Raw genomic sequence first — 23,682 nt, forward strand, 5'->3', positions numbered from 1 at the left:
AATGAGATTCTTTGACAAAGTAAAAATCAGCAAAAGGCAAGAGCCTGCTGCCTGAGAACATGTGAATTCACTGTACGCTAGTGTTTCCCCCATCCACGGGACTCAATATTCCTTTTCTTATTTTATGGATCGAACGTGAGATACCATCAAGACTTTTACACGTTTTTTCATGACTAACGACTGAAATATGTACTGAAATAATAAAACGGGTGCTGTTCAATTTCCTTTCTAAATTCAATTCCAATATAAGTGAGAGTGCCCTTGTGATGGGGAAATCCGGCTTATTAGAAAACTCTGTTTTCTGTAGAAGAAGAGGAGCTAGAAATCCTTGTAGACTTAAAACATGTGGGTGAGGAGAGGTAGGGGAGGACACTGGGATTGAAGAAATGAATCAGAAAACCAGGAACGCTCTTTATCTCGTTTGCCTGGCAGGCGACGAGCAAGCAGCCCAGCACCCTGGGAGGCTCTGCGCTTCCTGATTCTTCCAAGCAGGTGAGGTCCAACCTCCCCTACGTTCCCACGGCTCCCTGCACTCAGGCTCCCTGCACTCAGCGGCATTCAGCAACTGTCTATTTCCACTTTCACTGCCTACTTAAATGTCTGCTCCCCACTAGACAGTCACTCCTTGAGGACAGGGAGTGTTTTTTCATTTTGCATCCCCCAAATTTCTGAGCCATGATAAGCTGGTCAGTAAATGTACTTTTTTTTTTTTTTTTTTAGTAAATGTACTTTTGAACAAAGTACTTTTAACATTTAACTCCTTCAGCTGACAGTCAAAACACGTAGGAAAGGCCAGATAGCTTAACTATCTGATACTAGTTAAAGGCAAGTCCAGACTCACAGCAAGCTGCCTAAATTAGGTATTTCCTATAACCCTGCTAACTCAAGTGTGGTCCATAGACCAGCAGCAGTGGCATCACCGGGGAGCTTTCCAAATACCACATCTCGGGCCCCACCCCAGGCCCCCTGAATCAGAATCTGCATTATAACAAGATCCCCAGGTGACCTGTGCACAGTGAAGTTTGAGAAGCATTTACCTAGGATACATGACCAGTATGATGCCTGAAGAAGTGATGGTGTGTAAGATGGAGAAAAAACCAAGATACTTCTTCACACTCTTGCCTGTTTAAAGACACAGCTGCTCTTAATAATTGTCTTTTCTCCTTGGTGCAAAGAGAGTATTTATCATCAGCTTGCTGACATTTGCAGGAGTTTTGGCTTTCTCCAACTGAAAATGTGGATGATTGAAAGGATATCGCTGACACCTGAATGAGAAATCCAATGACTCCAAGCTATGTAAATTTAATTATTTCCTTTAATTCTTTTTTCAGGAATCTCTTTTTCTTTTCCTGAGCTTTGGTAGCAATTTTCATTTAAAAGAAATACAAGTCAGCAGTGGTTCACTGAACAGGCTGACACGCGATTTCATAGCGGGAGAGGCGCTGTGTGTTTAATCTAATTTGTGCTCTCAATTCCCAGCTAATGTATCTAGGGATCCTGATGTATGCATGTACAAGGAGACATCTATAATGCAGAGTCCAGCACTCCGCAGTTCTCTGAAGCACGGCTAAAAAATCAGTCTGGGTTCTTGCAGCTGCCCTACAACATGATAAATCTCTGTATACTCACAGATGTAGAAATATTCCCGGCCTGGTCTGAATTCAAATCCTAGGGAAAAGGGTGTGAAGAGCTGGAATTTTTCAGAGAACTTCAGTGGTCCATTTGGAGAGTGAGGCCGGTTACATTCCCATCTCTTGAACCCTTTGGAAGTATGGTCGCAGGCACTGTAGCCATCAAAGTTCACCATGTAGAGGACATAACGCTCAGTCTTATCTTCTGGGACTGAGTCCTCATAGTGAGGGCAGAACACATCCAGGTAGTCATTGATACAGACGTCAATGTGGTAGTCACCCCTCTGAAATCTGTCGGAAGAAGAAAAAGATAGGATTATTCATAGAGGAAGGGCTTCCTGCTTGGAATCAGTGGTTGAACCCATTAATAACGCTCAGGCTAAAGATTTATTATAGTAAGTTTTTATTTGGCGCCGTACGATTTGAGGCATGGTTTGAATTGTTGCTGTTCCAAATCTAAATAACTGCATGCCATTTTACAGAGGAATCCTATTACCGTTGTTTCAAAGTACCCTACCAATGGAGCGCTTCACTTTCATTTTAAGTATTAAAGGTACCGATTTGCTGTTTTCCTTCCATTGTTAAAATCAGAGTTTTCATATTTCTAAAATAGTGTTTCATTTAATAAATGTTTTTGAATAAATGAGTAAGAAATTTAAAGAATAGATGAATTGTTTTTGTTATAACTGAGACCATTCTCAATTTCCTATGCAACTGTGGACAATTAGAGTGATAAAATTGAGAGAATTAGAATCATAGAATTTAAAAGTTGAAAAGAAAATTCCTAGAACAACACTTCCACTTTAGAGGAAAATAAAACCCAAAGGCATAATGATGAAGCAATGAGCCACTGAGCCAGACCTGGAACCAAGACTGAGGATCCTAGTTAGGTGTTTCCCTTAGTAAATCTGCTTTTGTCACAAACTCGTTTTAGCCAATCTCTGTTTTGATGCCCTCGCCCTTTCCCTATTAAATTGAAACCATCTAGGTCGAATGACTTTTCTGCCCATTTCTTTCACTTTCATAGGTTGTGTTCTAGGGCTGGACTGAGGAGTAGAGAAAGTAAGAAGTCAGATGAAAACAGCAAAACCACGGCCACTTCATCCTGAAAGAGTTAAAATGTGTGCACACAAACACACCACTGCCCACATCACAGTGTCTGCTTCAATTCTTATCTTAGCAAAGTTTTGCTTATTTGTTTTAACTAATGTGCCTTTCCCCATCAACTGAACAGTTTTTCCCAGGACCCAGTGGTGTGTGAAACAGGAATTGTTACGTACACAACTTTCTAAAATCAGAGTGGAAAAGCCTACAAAACCCCTTTGTTTTTAGCTGGTGAGGAAATTCTTCTCCGAACCCTTGGGAGGGTCATCACAAAACTATGTCACTGCTGAAATACAATGCCCATAAAGTCATAAAATCTTCAAGTCAGACAGTCTCAGGGAGAACACTTCCCAGTGACGGTGAGCTAGTCTATTCTATCTTTGGACATCTCTAAATGTTAGCAAGCTTCTTCTTATATTGAGCATAAATCCACTTCTGTGTAATTTCCATCCAGTGATCCTATGTCTGCTGCCTGAAATTACAAAGAGCAAATCTAATTCCTCTTCCATCAGGTAGTACATAAAACATTCGGAGATGTCAGCTGTATCTCTCTCTGTATCCTCCTTTCTCCAGACTTGAAAATCCTGATTCCTTTGGTTATTTCTGGTATAGTTTCCAGACTCCTCATCATACTACTATTTTGACCCTCTTCACATCTTCTAGTTTCCCAGTGTTCTCCTTCAAATGCAGCACCCACATATAACAAGGACCTCTGACAGGTTGTTGTGAATACTACCTTTGCTCTGGATCCTAAATATTCGTTGACAAAGTCGAGATTCCCTTCTGAAATACACCGTGGTAAAAGTGGAAGAGCTACTTATTTTGAGTGAGTAGAACTAGATCTGCTGCTGGTTGAGTAGGAGAGTTGTAAGCCATCCTGAGCCTCAGTTTCCTCACATGTTAAGTAGAATGATAATGAGAATCTTCCTTGCTGACCTCACACAGCTGCTTCAAGCCTCAGGTGAGGAAATGTATGAAAAGCACACGTGAATATAAAGCACTGTTACTATTAACAGGATATATTAAAATGGGTAAGTAACAAAGTATTACTTTTTAAACAATGGCAGTAAGAGCATACAACAGAAATAAAAATAATCCCCAGGTTTCCCTTTTTAAAAATCCCAGAAGAAAGGAAATCATATAAGAATCCTAAATTCTGTCCATCCTCAAATATCAAATGATCCCCAGAAATTCCACTTGCTCTGTGCTTTGGAAAAGCAGCATGTTGATTTATGCAAGAGAAATAAGGAAAGATGATCAGATCACTTCTCGGTTAGAGGATCTCAAAATACATAACCATTTTTAAAAACAAGAAAACCCTCAGAAGTATTTATTTCTTTATATCTACAGTGATGACGAAACCAGGTTTTCTTTTTCTTCATTACTGGCAGACAACGATTTGTCAAGATACAAGGAAAGCCTGTGTTGCTTTTAAAAGGTTTTTGCACATCAAGGTAACATCACTGCCAAAGTACAAAGAAAAGACACTGCAACGTTCAGATAAAAGGGTGCTGGGATGTGAATCATCAGCACTCAGAGTAGGCTGACAGTTCTGGCTGAGAGCCAGACAAGAACTGCAGCAGAAGGCAATGCCCAGATGCACTTTATATTATTATATTATTATTATAGATTTTAAAGACATTCAAGGGGGACGTTTTTCCTTTCCCTAAGTGTCACTCATCTTAGCTTCTGCTGGCACTGGACACTGCTTAAAAGTGAAAATTAAGAAAACTGCCACTGTCTGGACCCATGCGGTTATTGCTTTATTCTACAAATTGTCATAGTTTTCTGATGCCTCAAGTTTAGCTACCCTTTTTCTACACGTTTACCCCTGTTAATTCTGCTATAATTTTAATAAAGCAAAGCATGAGACTGAAGAGCCATTTTACATTGGGTTGAGCAGTTATCCTTTTCTGGTGACAATTTACTTTGTGTGGGGTGTTAGGTGAATCACTGTGGAGCCAATTTTAAACATGAGATTGTCCTAGCAATTAACACTTACACCCTTCTATGCACACGACAAAGAAATGATTATGATTTACCATAGAATCAACTTACACTTCTGTTTCAGATATTCAATTTGCATAAATTATTTTACTAATGTAAATTTCAAAACAAAATGGACAATGTGAACATAAAAACAGTGACCAATTGGAACTCATAAAAGACATCTGTATAATGTAGCTAAGTACAATCCAAAGAAAGGTTGAGAGTTAGATAGACTAAGACTATCCCAAATTATGCTCTTTGACTACGGAGTCACACTGAATCATTCTTTTCTGGCCTTAGTGTGAAGAAGCACATATGTATGGCTAATATTATTGAGTGGTTATTACGTTACATTCATTATCTCAATTTAATCTCCATCACAAGGCCACAGAATAGACACAATTAGTACACCCAGTCAGAGATGAGGAAACTGAGATTAAGAAGTCAAGCAACGTGCCTGGTGTGACAGGAATAATAAAAGGTGGAGGCAGAATTCAAACCCAAGCAGTCTGACCTCAGAAATGAGATTTAATTGCTAAAGTCAAGTTCTTAGGTCCACTCTGTATTTCACCAGAGGGATGATTCTCATTCTTTTCTTTTTTTTTTTTTTTTTGCGGTACAGGGGCCTCTCACTGCTGTGGCCTGTCCCGTTGCGGAGCACAGGCTCCGTACGCGCAGGCTCAGCAGCCATGGCCCACGGGCCCAGCCTCTCTGCGGGATGTGGGATCTTCCCGGACCAGGGCACGAACCCGTGTCCCCTGCATCGGCAGGCGGACTCTCAACCACTGTGCCACCAGGGAAGCCCCTAATTCTTGATGGGGTTTCAGTTCTTTCCTACATTCACTGATGCAACAAATATTCGCCATGTCCAGGATCTGCTACTTTATGGCTTTACATCTGTTGTCACATGAAATCCTTATTGGGCAGTTATAATTAGTTTCATTACACCAATGAGAAAATGACATTCAGAGAAGTTGTTATCCACTTAGTTCGATTTTTTTCCACAGGAAATAAGCAGCAGAGGTAGGATTTCAACCCCAGTCTGATGGCTTCTGAAGCATATATACTTTCCTCCTAATCATAATGGCTCAAAGCTTGACTGACTGTAATTCCCCTCATCCTGTTTAAACTGATCTTCTAGGAAAGTCTGCTGCAAGGGGTCCTGGCCCTTCTCTCTTCCTCACTAGGTTGATCCTAAGCTCCTGCACTGAAAGCGGAAGGGTGCATCAACATCTGAATAAGCCTCAGATCACAGGGTTAGCTCCTGACTCATGCACATCATTCCAACCTTTCACAGGATAAAGTGCTGTTAGGCTCCGTAGCCATTCACAAGAAGGGAACATTTTTTTTTTTCCATCAGGAAACTTTCATGAGTTTTAGTTCGTATTAAATGAGCAAATTCACCTCTAGGAAGAATGATTCCACATGCCAATATTTACAAATTTCATGGGTAGCCCGCCACTGCTTTGACACATTTGTAAATTTCTGGGAAATTTTCTTATAAATGTCTCTTCTTTACTCCTAATCTTTAATTCCATCTATTGTATCTGTGGTTCTCTACCTCTCTGAAACCATTGCATATTATGAACTGTAGGAATTTCTGGCTGCATACCAACACGCCAACAATAATTACAATACAATCTCTACTAAATTATCACAGTGGTTTACGATGTCAAAGCAGGCATGGTTGCCACACTTAGAGAAGTGACTGTGTTTGAGTAAAATGATTACCGCTCTGCCTGTGTTCTCACAATGCAAGTCCCAAGTGCCAGGAAACATCTCATATGCATACAGTGATGGCCCTTGTCCTCCACTGGGTTGCATGGTTGCATGCCACATCATCAAAATGTGGCAGTAGGCTGGTTGAGAATGTCATATATATTGTGAAAGGGTCATTTTAATTAATTAAGAAGAATAAAATTCAGTACAGCAACTAATTCTTTGCAATCAATTCAACTACTAAAAATGAATTATGCACTTTATGATTGTTTTGATGACCCAGAGGCTGCCTGGAGGGTTGGATAGAAAATACAGTTTGGGGCTACTGATAGCAAAAAAACAACTAAAGGTGAGATTTGAGCTACAAAGTCTCTATGCAGACATGTGTTTTTGTCTTAGTTTGTCTTCAGTGTTTACCTGATGACATTCCACAGCTAAATACAGTTTTTATTATAAATTTAAACTACTATTAATATCTCTCTCTTTATATAACCTGTCTGGAGAAAGTAAATCATGGATTAAGTATTGGAATTCAAGTGAAATCAAGATGACAGAGGTGAAGTAAGAGTTGACAGGCTGTCTGGGACTTCCCTGGTGGCACAGTGGTTAAGAATCCACCTGCCAACGCAGGGGTCACGGGTTTGAGCCCTGGTTGGGGAAGATCCCACGTGCCACGGAGCAACTAAGCCCGTGCACCACAACTACTGAGCCTGCGTGCCACAACTACTGAGCCCACGCGCCACAACTACTGAGCCCATGTGCCGCAACTACTGAGCCTGCGAGCCACAACTACTGAGGCCACGTGCCGCAACCACTGAAGCCCGTGCACCTAGAGCCCGTGCTCCACAAGAGAAGCCACTGCACTGAGAAGCCTGTGCACCGCAACAAAGGGTAGCACCCGCTCGCCGCAACTAGAGAAAGCCCGTGGGCAGCAACGAAGACCCAAGGCAGCCAAAAATAAATAAATAAATTTATTTTAAAAAAAAGAGTTGACAGACTGTCTTTGCATTTAGTTATCAACAATGTGCCCCCAAGTTTCTACTGAGACAGGGACCAAAACATTGTTTCATGACCATAGTTAACCTGATCTGTAGGACTCTGCTCCTAACTAACTAATTTATTTTCAAACTTGGGTCACTCCACTGGGGACATCTAGTACTTGAACACTCCAGTCCTTGACCTCAAGTGGAAGTTCTCTACTCTGACCTCGGTTCCTCTTTGCTTTGGCAAGGAGACATCACCTAGCTTTCTTTCTCAATGGATAGTTTTTCACGTCATTGACCTTACTTCCTCCTCTATCACCATATGCTCTCTTGGTGTGGAGGCTGACAGCTGGGAGGTCGAGTTCACAGGACACACAGGCAGTGCCCTGGGTTCAGGCTGCAGAGAAGCAGCACCATCATCATCATCCTTCTCTGAGTTCGTCTTTAGCCACTTTTCTCTGCAGTGTTCCTCCTCTCATTCCATTCCTCATTTGCTAAAGCCAAAATGCGTTTCATTTTAGTAGCTGGAAAAGGAAGGGTACGGTGCATATTTAAAACGTTCTAAATTGGCCTTCAGCATATGTTGCTGGCACAGCAGAGAGCCTGCTTCCAGGGAAATATGTACTGAGGTATTTTATCAAGCAGCTCTTGAGTGAAGTTTCTTTACTCCATAAATAGAGAAACAGCGTTACTGAAAGGAGACACTGCTTATTAGAGGTTAAGAAGCTGTGAGGCACTTTTATCCCCCTTTCATGTAATGTTTTAAAGGACTCAATGATGAAAATGCTATTTCCCATGAACTGGATAGTTGATTATTACATTTTAAATGTATTTTAATCTGTCAAGGAGGTGATTGTTTTAATATTCCTATTTGAACAGAACTACAACTGTCACGTCTTTAATTACAAGGCAACTTATTATATTACATTCTGAAATTGAAATGTAAAAGAAGGATATGATTTATGGTCAAAGATTAAGCAAATTTATCAGCTCAGGGTTCCTCCCAAATTTTAAACTAAATCTCAAGTGACTATGTCTTGACAGCACAGTCTTTCAATTCTATTATAGATTTAAAGGCTAATTTCAGAATAAGATGTCTTTTTAACCAGAAGAATTTCTCATTTGTCCTGAAGGGCCTAATGGGCCCAGCAACAGACACAGGATTTGTTTTATAAATACGTTTTGGGAGGTGATGGGCAGGATGGCAGTCTCTGTTGCGTTGCATAACACGTCTCTTCTTGTCTCCTTCTGTTATTCCTTTCAGCACAGAATGCAAGCCTTATGGCTTTCGGTTCCTAAATCTGAAGATGCTCTTTTTTTTTTTCCAGCAGAGGTTAAAGCGAGAAATACAAACAGCAAATCAGACTTGGGGTAGATAAATCATATTAGCATCAGTGGGGGATGAAGAAAGACTTGTTTTGCTGATTTTAAATGTTCCCTCTCTCTCACAGGCTGAAATATGCCAACCTTTCAAATATATTGGTCATTGACCTTTGTTTCCAGTTCTGAGACAGAGTCATAGACAGTTTCACTGTTCCCAGGCCAGTTGTTAAGGCTGAATGAGGTATAGTACATGATGACCGAAACCCACCATTCCAGGCAGCCCAATCCAGCTCTTCCAGGCTCTAGAACATACCAAGAACAACTAAAATTCCCATAAAAGTGAAGATTTACAAGTGTAAAAAGAACCTACTCAAGGATGAATTTCAGAGATATTTCTTACACATTCTTTTGCAGTTGAAAGGCTGTAGGCTACAACACACACTTTCATTCAACGAAGCACATGATACTGAGAAAACATTTAGAACCCGGAGTTGGTGCTCTGCTTATCCATTAAGGAAAATTAGAATAAAGTTCTTATACATGCAAGTTGGAAGAAAGGAAATAAACGTTGTAGTAATCACAAATTCTGCAGCATGAGAGCTTTGTCTTCAATTTAATAACTGTTGGTGATGAGAATAAGATGTAATTTACTTAGCCAGATATTTAGAATTTATTAGTGGTCTAGTATACTAACCTGTCCCTTTTTTTCTGTGTGTGTGTGTGTGTGTGTGTGTGTGTGTGCTTTAAAAGCAAGTGGTTTAAAAATTCCTCCATTAACATTAATTACTCATCTCAGATAGATGGATAGAAATCTCAAATACCTTGCGTTATTGCTTTTCTAGTTCAAGTCACATCAGGCTGAATGACTTTTTAAAATTGATATCTCCCAGGAGGAGTACCTGTTTCAAATACATGGTCCACAAAATGTTCTCTCCTCCAGTGTTTTAACTCATTTGGAGTTTGTTTTATTAGCCTGACTGAGGAGCTCCAAAGGAAACAAAGCATTAAATTGGCAGAGCCTAAACAAGACTTTCCTTCAGGAAGGGACCCGGAGCTTTGGGTGACAGTCTAATTGCTTCTAAGCCCCCAAAGAGGCCTCGGGCTTGGGGTAAGAATGTGTCAACGTCAACAGGCTAAATCAGCCAAAGAATTAAGCAGGCAGAGTTCCACACACCCGACACATCGCAGACCACTGCAAATGGTTTTCGAAAAGGGATTAAAATAAAATAAAGAATTATTGTCTGGCAATCAGTGTATGGCCTCACAGAGGTCACTTCCACAAGGCAAAACAGGCTCCTTCTTGACTCCTGCTGGCCAGGAGCTTCCTGACGAAGCTGCCCTTCATGCCCTAAGTTATCCAGAGTTTTACATCATGTCAAGCATATGGAACAGAGCAGCTGAAACACACACACAGATCCAAAAGCAGATGCGGGAAATCACTGACCTGGTTATCCAGCCACTGTCCTAGGAGAACAGGATTCAACAAACTGATTCTGTTCTGAGGATGCAGGAGGTGGGGAGTCAGTCAAACAAATAAGCCACCTGCCAAACTGCTTACATACGTGTAGCCCTTTTGTATCCTACGAGGATGGAGTTACCCAGCAGAATTTCAGGTTATTCCTAGTTTCAAAATTAAGAACAATAACCAAAGAGAGGGCTTCCCTGGTGGCGCAGTGGTTGAGAGTCCGCCTGCTGACTCAGGGGACACGGGTTCGTGCCCCGGCCCGGGAGGATCCCACATGCCGCGGAGCGGCTGGGCCCGTGAGTCATGGCCGTTGAGCCTGCACGTCCGGAGCCTGTGCTCCGCAACGGGAGAGGCCACAACAGTCAGAGGCCCGCGTATCGCAAAATAAATAAATAAATAAATAAATAAATAACCAAAGAGATATAGTAAATGTCCTTCCTATTAACCACATCAAATAATGATTTCATAGTTCTTACATACTGCTGTACAAGCGGTAAATTAAATATTTGTATTATGGCTTGATGATAACCTATTGGAATCATTACCATCTAAGTCTGAAATTTGGCCCCGACTTTTCAAAAAGCGGGTGGGTGTTCGAGATCTACGTGGCATGGAACTACTGTCTATTAGTTTATTGTTAAACAAACAAAAAACAAGCTGGAAGAAAGGAAACAAATGTTTTATGGCTTTCTTTTATGTTTGATCTTCATAGGACCAGGGTAAGCAAATATCTTGCAATGCTAGGGCACAATAATGGTAATAGTGTTTTATATAAAACTTTAGAATGCAAAGCAGAAACTGTTGCTGTTTCTATGCAAATTGGCACGGGAGAAGTAGTTATTTTTATTTGGTATGGTTAGGACCTTGTGAGCAGTTGGATACAAATCTGGAACCAGGCATGAGGCTAAGGTGAGAGAGAATTGATCTGGAGTCATTAGAAATTAGGTGGTGGGTAGAGCCATAGAAAATATGGAATTCATTCAAGGTAAATGCATAGATGTAGAAAAAAACTGGGACTGCACTGAGAGCAGATCACTGGAACTATGATTATTCTAGTATTTTTATGGAGACCTCCATTCTTTACACTGAGAGCTCCTTGAAGGTGGTGCTGGTATTTACTCATCTCTGCATCCCCAATGCTCAGCACAGTGCCTGCACGGAGTGGTGACTTGAGAGACCTCCCAGAAAGTAAATTGTAGCTGATGGATATTAGAAACAATGTTTGAAAACAGAAAACAACTTTGTAAAGTGCCCAATAATCTCCTTCTGTGTCCTGGGTCCCAGTATCAAATTTTGAGAACAGCTAAATAATATGACAAACAAAGGTCAAGATCAGGAAACAAAATAATGGCCGAGGGCAGATAAGAAAATGATAATCAGGCCTATTGTTCCAGCAATGCTAGAAAATCATGCCTAGCCAAGTAGACGACTTAAGCACCTAACGCAGAATGAAAGTTTCTCTCTTGTCATTAAGTCCTCTATTCAATTACCATTTATTGGGGTAATTAAACACTGGAAAGTGATGCCAGGCTAATTGTTAGATTATGATAATTACATGTCTTTGCTATGCTACAGCTGATCAAAATAAGATGTGGTCCCGTGCACTTAGCTGGAACTGCTCGGTAATCGTCAGACTTCCGGAGAGCGCTAGGCCATTTATTACCAATTCATTACAAATCAGGCGGAGAAGCTTATTATTTGTAATGCTTCTTTCTTCCCCCCACATACAGTCTCCTGGAACAAGACTCCCCAAAGGTTAAGCCCAAACCGCCGCCTCTCATTGGCCCATTTCCATCCCAATTACACAGCTGAATGGCATTAGGTGCCTCTATTTGAGAGGGTTCATCAGACTGCTTCACAAAATCCTGCAAGCGCCTATCACATTGGCAGGAACACCCAAGGCTCCCTTTCAGCCTCTGCCAACCACTGTTCTGCTCTGAGCTGTGTCCCAGCAACCGCAAGCCGGCAGTGCTGAGAATCTTCTGGTTCTGAGGCTCCCTTCTGCTCAGGTTAGGACTAGACCAGGCTGGGGTATGCCCAGGGTTTGCCCCAGTTCACGGGAGTCGTAGGGATACAGACTGTGCCTCTCCTGTCAGGATATCCGGCTTTTGTTGCTCAGGCCGGGATCACGAGAGGAAAACAACTTCCTCGTCACCTCAAAGCTACCAAATAGTAGCTCAAATCTTTGTAGAAAAAGACTAGAACCAATCCCTTGTCCTTGGACATTTCCGGGGGTTAGAAATCTCCCCTCCCATCCCTCTACTGTTGGAAGGTGGGAAGGAAAACAGGTATTTGAGAGTCTTCCTTTGGCTTTTTCCTGGGACTTCTCAACTCTCCCCTGCAACTGTCATCAGAGTGTGTTCATGTGGGCCATTGCCAGTGGAGGAAGCGCAGAGTGTCAGGTCAAAAGTTTACTAACTGCTACAAAGTTCATGTCATGTTATGGTTCTCTATTTTAGGGGTTTGTTTTCTTCTTTTATTTGGGCTGTATTATGGACTGAATTTGTCACCCCCAATTCATATGTTGAAGCCCCAATGTGATTGTGTTTGAAGACAGATATGGAGGAAATTAAGGTTAAATGAGATCATAAGGGTGGGGTCCCAACCCAACAGGATTGGTGTTCTTCAAGAAGAGACACCAGTGCCCCCTCTCCCCTTCTCCACTCTCCCTTCATGTGCCTCTGCAGGCCAGGAAGAGAGCTCTTACCAGAAACTGACACTGCTAGACCTTGGTCTGGGACATGTATCCTCCAGAATTGTGAGAAAATAGATTTCTGTTGTTTAAGCCAACAAGTCTATGGTATTTTGTCACTACAGCCTAAGCGGACTAATACAGGCAGTTTAAAAGTTAATTAATGGGGCGTCCCTGGTGGCACAGTGATTAGGAATCTGCCTGCCAATTCAGGGGACACAGGTTTGAACCCTGGTCCGGGAAGATCCCACAACTAAGCCCATGCGCCACAACTACTGTGCCTGCACTCTAGAGCCTGTGAGCCACAACTACTGTGCCCGTGTGCCACAACTACTGAGCCTGCACTCTAGAGCCCGCAAGCCACAACAACTGAAGCTTACGCACCTAGAGCCCATGCTCCACAGAAGAAGCCACTGCAATGAGTAGCCCGCGCACCGCAAGGAAGAGGGGCCCCCGCTCGCCGCAACTAGAGAAAGCCCGCACGCAGCAACGAAGCTCCAACACAGCCAAAAATAAATTAATTAATTAAATAAATTTATTTTTTAAAAAAGTTAATTAACGGTAGATTTGGGGGTGGGTGCTATTGAATTACATCACTGCCAGGGACTTCAGAGACATAAAGAATTATCGAACAACAATAAGGGAACAATGGCCAGGAAGGAAGGGAGTAAAGGAGGCAAGAGAGCGGAGTTAAGCTACTGCGGGCACCCCACAATACCCTGGAGCGGGGGGGGGGGACACTCAATATCCACCTGCTGTTCTGAGCAAGCGGCTGGTCTGAGGGGAGAAGGCACATTATATTCCTACGTAAGGATAGTTTCACCCCTGAAATTAACTCATAGCACCACGAAAATGACTGTATTCTCACCCAGCAACTGTTATCTCACTGTTTCAGCAAGGCTTTCGCCCAAAGATAGAATGAAGGCTGTTACAGAAAAGTCACATACTCCATTTTACCCTTCCTCGACCCTGGAAATTAAAACAGAATATGCCACTGCCTTTCAAAAATCATATTAAGTGCATTCTTGGGACAAAACAGACCGTGAGGTACCTTTGTTAACACCGAAATACATAAAACTGTCATTTTATGCACACATTTACTGGTGGCCTGTGGCTCAAGACCGGGGAGCTGGGAACAAAGGTACTTTGGTTCATCACATAAAAATGGTTTTGCACTACTTAGTATTATCATTTCCTCCCAACACTCATTAAAAGGATATTCATTCATACAGCTGGATCCTCTATTTACTTTTATAGCCTGGACCACAGGAAGATATATGCAAGAATAATGTAATCATAAAAAATTAGAAACTAATCGCTCTATCCCAAGGAAACATAAGGGGGAGAAAGAAGTCAACAATTCACCATTTATTTCTCAGAAATAAATCTAAGCACTTCAGGGGATTCTCAAGTGCTATAATATCTCCACCTACTTAAATGCTTGTCTATCTCAATGACAGAAAGGAGAGTTGTTTTTCCCCTCCCCCTTCCATTTTAACAAACTCTACTTTCCAAGTGTCTACCCTGGAAAAGAACTGTAGTTCAAAGCAAACGCACGTGACCCTCCTCTTGAACTTTCAGAATTTTTGGTCCTGCTACAAGCTCTGAATGAGCCACTTGTAGAGATTGTGAGATTTCAGAGGGATGGTTAATGCCAAGACACAAAGAGGATGAAATAAGAGCGTGATAACAGGCCTGCCATGCTGGGTGGCAACTCAGCACCGTGAGCCTTGAGAGGCCAGCGTCACGACTGGCTTTCTCCAGCACTCAGTAGTACAATCCCAGATCCCAAAGTTGCGTCCACGTGCACATTAACGTTTCACTGCTGTTCAAGAGAGGGGGAATGTGAGCTACTACTGAGTTATCCACTCAGTGCTGATAAGCTGGGTCAAAAAACAACAAAGGCATGAACGAAACCTATGAGAGCTATTAAATGAGCCTGGAACTTAGCACAATCTGTATCCAGTGTAGAGACAAATGGGACTATATCGCACTGATCAATTTATTTACAAAATAGGGCAATTTCATCTACTGATGTTTTAATTCAACATCTGGGTACCTACTCTGTGTGTGCCAATTATTTAATTAAAATCATAAGCCATTTGGTATTCTAAAAGGAATGTAGATTTTTTTTCCATTCTAAATACAAACTATACCTAAATAAATTACAAATATAAAATATACTTTTCACCCTATCTCTGGGAAGTAAAAGGGTAACCAAACAGGATATTCCCTTTAGTACACTCTCAGATTCTGTCTCAGGCACCCTGTAGCTGAGAAAAGATTCACAGCAGCCAAAATCTACCCAAGGATGTTTTCATGAATCCAGCCATTCACTGAAGAGCCTGAGTCTTGGTCACTGAAAGTGCTGGTGACTTTGGTTTTATGAACGTGACTAGAGAAAGTAACATATGTCATGTGCTGGCCAAGTGGGCAGCCTAGAAGCACAGTCTACAAGGCTGGTAGAGAGTATAGCCACTATTGGTACCAGGGGCCGGGGGGGCGGGCGCGCCGCCCTACGGCGGGCACTGCATGCGGGGCTGGAGGAAAGGAGACAGCGTCCGGCTGCAGAGACACCTCTCCTGCTCTGCTCCTACCGACAGCCAAGTGAGGTCTAGCTGTGTTTGCCGCAGGCCTGGCACATGGTCTGACGCTTACACGCACCTCAACAGGGTTGTGAATCCTAAGTTACAAGCCATTCTAACCCACTGGAGGACATGAACTGAACAGTAGGAACTCTGGAAAGTGTTTTTGGCTTTTGTTTTAGTTTAAATACGAGTTTCTGGCATGAAGCCAAAGGAATCAACTTACTTATTATGCCCAGCAGCACTTCCCGGCAGAGTATTAAATTTAGTTTTATTTATTTTTAAAATCAGGGTGGTGGCTTCAAGATATAATTAATATCTCTAAAGACGTCAGAGATGTGTGGAAGTCTATGGGAACACGAAATACTGCTATTCTCTGTTAGACAGTTAGGATATGTAAAAATTCGTATCACGTGAGGAAACTGTGTTGGTTCCAATGACTAGGAAAATTTATAGGGCAACTCAAAATTAGACCTATCACTCCTGTTTCTCTTAATGGTAAAATGCAACCCAGCATCCTCAAGCACTCACTGAATTAAAAATGGAACTCTCAGCATTACAGTTGCAGCTAAGTATTTATGTATGCCATTGAATCTACGCACATCCCTCATATACAACTTTCTGTAGCTGGTTTGACTCAAGAACAACCACAACCAAGTTACTAGAGTCTAGAGCGATAAAATCCTAAGTCACCACTCCTTAAAAACACCAAGTTGCTTGCCTTTGTAGTCCTAGACACTACTCACGTTTGCTAGTCTTAACCTGCAGTAATTATAAATTCTTCAGCGCACAAAGCATGCATGACATAGGCTCGTAAAGAGACAGCCTCTGGTCTTCCCTTGGGACCCGATATTTGATAATAATTTCACAAGAACCCTACTTCTGCATCAAGACTAGAGAGACACACACTAGTGGAAGGAACTTCGAGCACCATCTCATCCAGCTGTTTCCTTTCAGGACTATTAATTATCTAGTCTCTTAAAAAAAAAAAACCTCCAGGGAGAATTGGAGTAATAAATAGCTCTTCCCAGGACCTGTGGATGTCATTCAAAATCCAATGCATAAAGAAATTCTCTATTCAGGGGCAACCAGCTTTTCAGTGTTGTTCAGAGCATTTCCCTCACTCCCGCCCGATGAGAAGATTTGAGAGAAAAATAGAGGAAATTTAGCTCATGTTTTCCTAGGAAAGTCGAGCTGATTGTATTATCGACTGTCTACTGCATTAGCAATTTCCAACTGAATTACTGTTTCCCTGCATTATACTGCTATTGTTCAATAGCATTTTCATTGCCCTAATGAAACAAAGCTATATAATATAACCATAAAGTACTGATTACAGTTAACAACAATGATGGAAGAGAGCTAAGGAGAGACCTATTTTTTAAATATGCAAAGAAAAAGATACGAAATGCTGATACTCAGCAGACTTTTTTTTTTTTTTAACTCTTTTTGGCTTTCTGGATTGAGATCAAAACAACACTGACAAGTTAATTCTTTCTCTTCCAACGATACAAATGGTATTTCCCCTACGATAGAATTTCTAGAAGGTTTCCCAAAGAGCAAAAGTTCTCCAGGTGCTGTAAAAAATAATAATAACAATGATAACAATGTGGATTTCACACATACTTTGTCTTAAAAAGTGCCTACTTCAAACCAGAGGATTCCCTAATATCATGAAAGAGGATATCCAAATTTTCCCCGGGGTGCAGGTTTCTCACCATCTATAACTGAGCTCCTTTACAGAAGTACCATCATGAAAGCACCAGGGTATTTTCTATTGGTCCATATTAAATCAACCAGCAACACAAATGATCAGGTTGCTGGGCGGGACTGAAGGCTGCCCCAGTGAGACAGCAGGTCCATGGCTGAGATTTCTGCCTTTTAGCAAAGGCCCTGAAGGTTACTTGGCAGCCTTTTATACTCCCAGTTCCTTTCCCATAGATAGAAGCAGTAAACAAAGAGGTGCAGGGCACAGGAAGAAGTGGTGGAGAAAATTCTTCGGCATCGCTAATTATATTAAGACTAGAAGCTGTAGCATCAGACACTTGCTACCCTCTGACATTCGTGCCAGAGCTACCATATCCCCGCCAAAAGCAGAAAACAATTGGTATAATGGGGAACAGAGCACGTTGCTGTCATTCCCTAAGAACTCCTTGCATCGAGCCAGTGACAGATAATGAAATTACTGTATGATGCTCTAGTGGCAGATGATCCGTGACTGCCCAGGTCCTAGACACCCAGACATTCTTCATCTGACAAATCCTTCCTGCCATTTCCTGAGTGGACATGGTGTAAACATAGAGTTCACTGAAAAGGCCTGAATGTCAGGATCAGAGACTCGTTCCTCCAAGATAAACTCTGGTCTTGGAACAAACCTTCCTCTGGAGATCTTTCTGAGTGTTTATATTTCTATGAGCAACACTCGGTAGTGTCATCCATGTGGACACAACATTCTGAGTTCTACGTACTGTATTTGAAACACTGATCTGATTTCAACGGTTCAGAACAGTCACCTCAATGCTCACTTTACTCGCATTTTCTAGTTTTCGCACCCCTGAAAAAAAGATTTTTAAAAAATCAGGATGGTATCTGTTAGACCTCTTTCAATAATGTGTATCACTTGAAAGATGAAAGGGAGGGTGCATTTATCTGTTCCTCTTAGAGCGCTAATTTATGCAAGTTCATTTGCCTTTTGCATCTATTGATTGTATTGTTGTTTCATCCCCTGCACGCCATTAGAATCCTCGCTGACCTCACAATAATGCCAAGCCCGACAAAATGTATACTACAGATTTTTATATGCTCTTGCATCTACAGCCTATTTAAAAGTTGGCATAAGCAAGATGATGGTGTAAACAGAAATTATGGGCAACATGAAAAAGTATTTCACTTCATCACATCAGAAAGAAAAACTTAGAGAAGATGAGAAGACTTAATGGTTGAACTTCTCTCTTCAATTTTAAATAGTCATGTCTGAACATTTGAAAAGACTCCTGTGCTTTAGGCATGCTGAAATTAAAATAGAAGTGCAATTTGGGATAACAGATTATAAAACCAGTAAGCACAGCTGCTGTACGCAGGGCAGGAATGGCTCTTCATTTCCAAATCCATTTTTGTAAGACAGTCAAATGTGGAAGTAAAATAACCTTTGCTGTGAAAACTAGAAAAAGGGCTAGACCCCAGGAGAACAATTTTCAGACATGGTCTGCTATTTATTTGCCCCCAGTCTCAAATAATGCTTTTGTTTAGTGCTTCATTCTGAAGAAAAAAAAAAGTATATATCATCACATATTTTTCAGTATTTATTAGTCTAAATGCTTTCTGTTTATAAGCCCAAGTAAACAAATTTAATCTTAGTCTTGGGACTAAAATAACTTATTAGTCTTGGGACTAATAAAATAACTTATTTAAGTATGAAGTGATCCAAAGCTGTCAATCATAGGACAAAAGAATACAAAATTTGCCATTTTGAGATACAATTTTTAAACCCCAAAGAGTACTTTAATCCACTTTGTACAGAGAACATACCTGCTTTTTTGAAAGGTTTATAACTATTTCTTCTTGTTTCCACCTCACTAATTTACCTATGCCCAAAAAGGCATGGGGGAAATGTAAAAGCCCGGCGAGAATCTGTTCTCATCTTCCTGCGGGATGATTACTGGCAGCACGGATTTGACGATGGAGAAAAATCACAAGTTGTTGAGCCTGTGAACAGGGAGACTCCTCAGCTTATTGAGCATTCTACAATTGCTCAGGCAGGGATGTCAACAGGGGCAGAGGGACACCTGGCAAGTGTGGAGTTCAACCACCCGGACCTCTCTAAGGATGGCTGCAAATCGTACAAGATGTCCAGAAACACTAATAGGCGTCCGCTGAACCACTTGGGAGGCGTCACTAATAAAAAGTGAAAATCAGGGTGGAAAGAAAATTTCATTTCCAATCCTCCTCGTGGCACCTGGCTTTTTCAGCACATATGGTTTGTAAAGTTTGCTAATGTCTGGTGGTTATCAAGGAAATCAGAGTTGATTAAAGATATCTCAACTTTATCTTCATTTCCCAGACTTTGCAGACATCCACCTGATGACTGAGACGGGACTGCTATCTGATCGTTTGTGGCAGGCAGCACAGGAGATAGGTCACGAGAAAGGGATAGAGAGCCATCTGCCAAGCTTCAAATCTGGCCTCTGCTACTACTGACTCTGGAACCTTGGCAAGTTATTTTACCTCTCCATGCCTCAGTTTCCTCATCTGTAACACTGGAATAAGAATAACACTGCACTCCTAGATCACCAGTTAGGATCAAATGAATAAATTAAATGAGTAAATCAGGACTGACTGTAAAGTGCTTAAATAGTGCTTGACAAATAGTACAGGTAAGAGGAACATGTACAATTTACATTATTTACATAACTAAAAAGGTATTTTTTTGAGTGCTAAAGACAAAGAATTTTAGTACTTTGAAAAATACCTTGAGAATCTCAAAGATCTTTAGAAATAAAAATGTTGATAGCCATTGCAACATCTCTTGAATAGGCAGAGTATAATTATAATAGATTTTTGTTTATGAAATAAGGAAAAGAAGTTTATAGAATAGGGGAGGACAAGTGCTGACTCTGTGGAGGAACTGGGCATACACAAGGCAACTCAGCCTTGTGGAAGTGTGTTGGATATAAAAATACATGGAGGAAGCATGGGCAGTTGCCCGTGTGGTGTGATTTCTGGGACACAAAAGCCATCTTTAAACAAAAATAACTTCCCAAGAGGGAATTTCAGTTCTTAACTGTGTAAAGTGTTATTTTGCCTGGGAGGGAAATTATACTTGCCAGCCAATGCATTAACATATTTTCATTTCTCTGACTCATTAATACCTGTCACCTAGCAGAGTTAAGGCCCCTGAAAGACTATGGGATACAGTAGGTAAATTCTGATGAGAAAAAGTAAGTGGTCTACAGGGTTGGGAGAACAAGCCTCAGGAAAGGGGCACTGGACAGAGGTGTAGGGCAAGGTACTAGAGAAACACTTGACACTTCCCCATTCTGCTGAGGTCCGCTCTACAGACTAAGTGTCATCACATTTCATTAGAAGAAATGGCATTCTCTTCAAGAAGGCCGATTTTAACTCAAAATTTAAAATTATACTTCCCTTGAACAATATGATACTAGACTGACCTTCTATCCTTTCTTAATTTGATTGACTTTTCACATATTTATGTCCTATCTCTCTTTGTTCATTCATTCATTCATTCAACACGAGAATATTGATTGCCTCCAGTGGCTCAGGCATTGTTCTTATGGACAAACAAAAATGAACCAAGACAGAGTCCTACCCTAAAGAAACCGACAATCTAGTAGGGGAGACAGTAAATAAATCACTGCAATAAAATGTGATACATGTCATAAGAGAAATTTGTACCAAAAACTGTGGAAAATAGGAAACAGCAAGAGACCTTGAAAGAGTTCTGGAAGACCTCACAAAGGAGCCAGGTCTTGGAAGATGGACTGAATCATTCCAAGAGAAGGAGCAGGGGTGGGCTTTCTAGACACGGGTGACAGGTACAAACCCTGAGACTTGAAAGCAAGGAGTTTGTTGAGAGGGCAAATGAGGCTACAGAGAGAGGTGAAAACCTTATTTTGAAAAAGGAGTTGATGAAGGTGATGAAGATTTTTAAGAAGGCTCAGGACATGATTGGGTATGTATTTTAAAGTGATCATTAGCCCTGGACAAGACAGACTGGGTGGGGAGAAAGCCTGGGGCAGGATGATCACAGGAGTCTACTGCAATCTACCAGGCAAACAAGTATACACAGACATTACAGGCTTCAGCTGATGATTCCTTACTATCATCACATATTTTTCAGTATTTATTAGTCTAAATGCTTTCTGTTTATAAGCCCAAGTAAACAAATTTAATTTTAGTCTTGGGACTAAAATAACTTATTAGTCTTGGGACTAATAAAATAACTTATTTAAGTATGAAGTGATCCAAAGCTGTCAATCATAGGACAAAAGAATACAAAATTTGCCATTTTGAGATACAATTTTTAAACCCAAAGAGTACTTTAATCCACTTTGTACAGAGAACATACCTGCTTTTTTGAAAGGTTTATAACTATTTCTTCTTGTTTCCACCTCACTAATTTACCTATTGTCTCACGATAGGTAAATTGTCTCACATATGACAATAAACTATTCCCTTATTCATCCATTCAACCATTATTTGTAGAGGCCCTACTTTGTGCAAGATACTTTGTGTTGTAGAAGCTACAACATGAGTCAGCACAAACTCTTCATCTCAGCTTCTTAGGATTGTCTAGACGTGAAGATTTTGAAGTAGGGCATTTGTGGAATTAAACAAAAGGACATGGACTAGAGAAATTTCATAGATGCAGAAACATCAGAAGAAGATTAAAAGTAATCCTTAACATCTGATCATATTTTGCAGTGCTTAAGTATCACCACATGTATTAAAAGTTAATCTGCAGTGGCCAAAAGAACATTGATAGTGGCATTAAAAGACGTAGGCTTAAGTACTGTCTCTGTCTTAAATATGGTGTGAATTGGGCAAGTCATTTAATCTCTCTGTAGCTCACATTTTGAATAAATAAACAAAAAACTCGGTGTCCTAAAGGTTCTACAGTGCTGTTTAGGTTTGGCATAGAGATAATGCAGAATCATCTGACTGAATCATCTCAGAAACTAAATAAGACACAATAGAACACTAAGATTTTGCCAAATTCCATTCCTGGATTTCCATTCATTACATCCATTTCAGTGGAGTGAGGAGCAGCTATAACCAAACTCTCAAGTTGGTATCATGTCCAGTGCCTGGGGGCATAGGGGGTCACGATGAATAGGTGTCTAGTGTCTGGTACGTAAGGTTAGAAGGGCAAAAATATGGCTAAAATCATGAAGAGGATTCCACCCTTTCCCATGGAAAGCGGCAAAAACTAGGGACCATTTACGTGGTGACAACTGATAGGAATGTCACCACTGATGAAAAGCTGTAGTTACAGGTTATCACACCATCATATTCCCCCCACACTTGCTCTCAACCCTACCGAGGGCTGAAGCAGCACAACAGGAAATGGCGAGCATAATGATGAGAAGAATCGGTGAGGTCATCATTTAGAAGTTTCCCCCCAAGTATCTTTTGAACTGTTTCATGGGGTCTCTTAACATCTAAAGTCCTTGAGGAGCTCTCCTGGTTCCAACGTCCACATCCCAATTTCAGGGATATAAATACATAATGTGTACTTAATCAAAATTGCTTTACACCTGTTCCCTCCTACTAAAAACGATGGGAAAAAAACCCCACATCTGTATTACCCTCTCTGGACAGATAAAACTTCTTCTCTTCCAAAGTCTTTTGAAAGGTAATTAGGGACCTTAAGTGTGGGGGTAATTTAAGATTTTTGTCTGTCTCCAAAACTGTTAACAATATCTTAAGCAGATGGAGGTCATTTCTTTTATTTCTCTAACTTTCCCTTTTGGCTCTCTGACAAAGGATATGCTGACATAAATGTTTTGTTGTTATGCATGGTAGATAGACCTGCAGGTCCCAAAGGTGAGGCAAATCATGTCCTTTCAAACGATCTGTTATTTTTGGCAATAAATTTGGGTTAACTATAACACAGAGCCTTGAAATATTTTATATGCCTCAACTTTAGCATTAATAGGAAGGAGGGGGGTTATGAGAGAGGGAATGGGATGTGCCAAACAAAAATGTGTTTGGGTCATTTTGATTCATTGAAACAGAATGGCTTTTTGAACACCCCGTGACTCTGGATGTTTACGTTTAGGATTCCAGAGACCAAGTTCTTGGCTTCTCTGGTTGACAGCAAAAACTTCACTTCCTGGAAAACTGGTGCTATCAGCCTAATTGTGGCTTGCTTTAAATTAAGTCACAGGCCTTGAAGTGTTGAAATGCCTTCTGCCATTTTCTCTTCTGAACTAGTTTTTCTGACTAAGTATTTTCTCCTCTTGATGTCTTTAAGCGTGTTCAAAGCTATAATTCATACATAACATTCATAAGAGCCTACTGCCTGAAAGTACTGCTCAGTAACTCAAATGTTTTTTTTGGCCTACTTTTGCCCCTTAAATTTTGCTTATAATTGATAAACGCATGAAACACCGAGCAATTAGAGGACGAAGGGTGAAAACCAGGGCACTGGCTCTATGTGGTTCATCTACTA

The 23,682-nt window shown here is 41.0% G+C and overlaps 1 protein-coding gene across 2 annotated transcripts in view; it reads right to left on the minus strand.

Moving 5' to 3' along the window:
• The window catches only part of EFNA5 (ephrin A5), a 278,957-nt gene that overhangs the window by 46,031 nt on the left and 209,244 nt on the right, over positions 1-23,682 (minus strand). For both annotated transcript variants that reach the window (XM_060296084.1, XM_060296083.1), the window contains exon 2: positions 1,630-1,922. In XM_060296084.1, the coding sequence (XP_060152067.1) occupies positions 1,630-1,922 (293 nt within the window). The remainder of the gene's footprint in view (positions 1-1,629; positions 1,923-23,682) is intronic.

Source organism: Globicephala melas, chromosome 3 (genome assembly GCF_963455315.2).
Source record: "Globicephala melas chromosome 3, mGloMel1.2, whole genome shotgun sequence".
Taxonomy (NCBI): Eukaryota; Metazoa; Chordata; class Mammalia; order Artiodactyla; family Delphinidae; genus Globicephala; species Globicephala melas.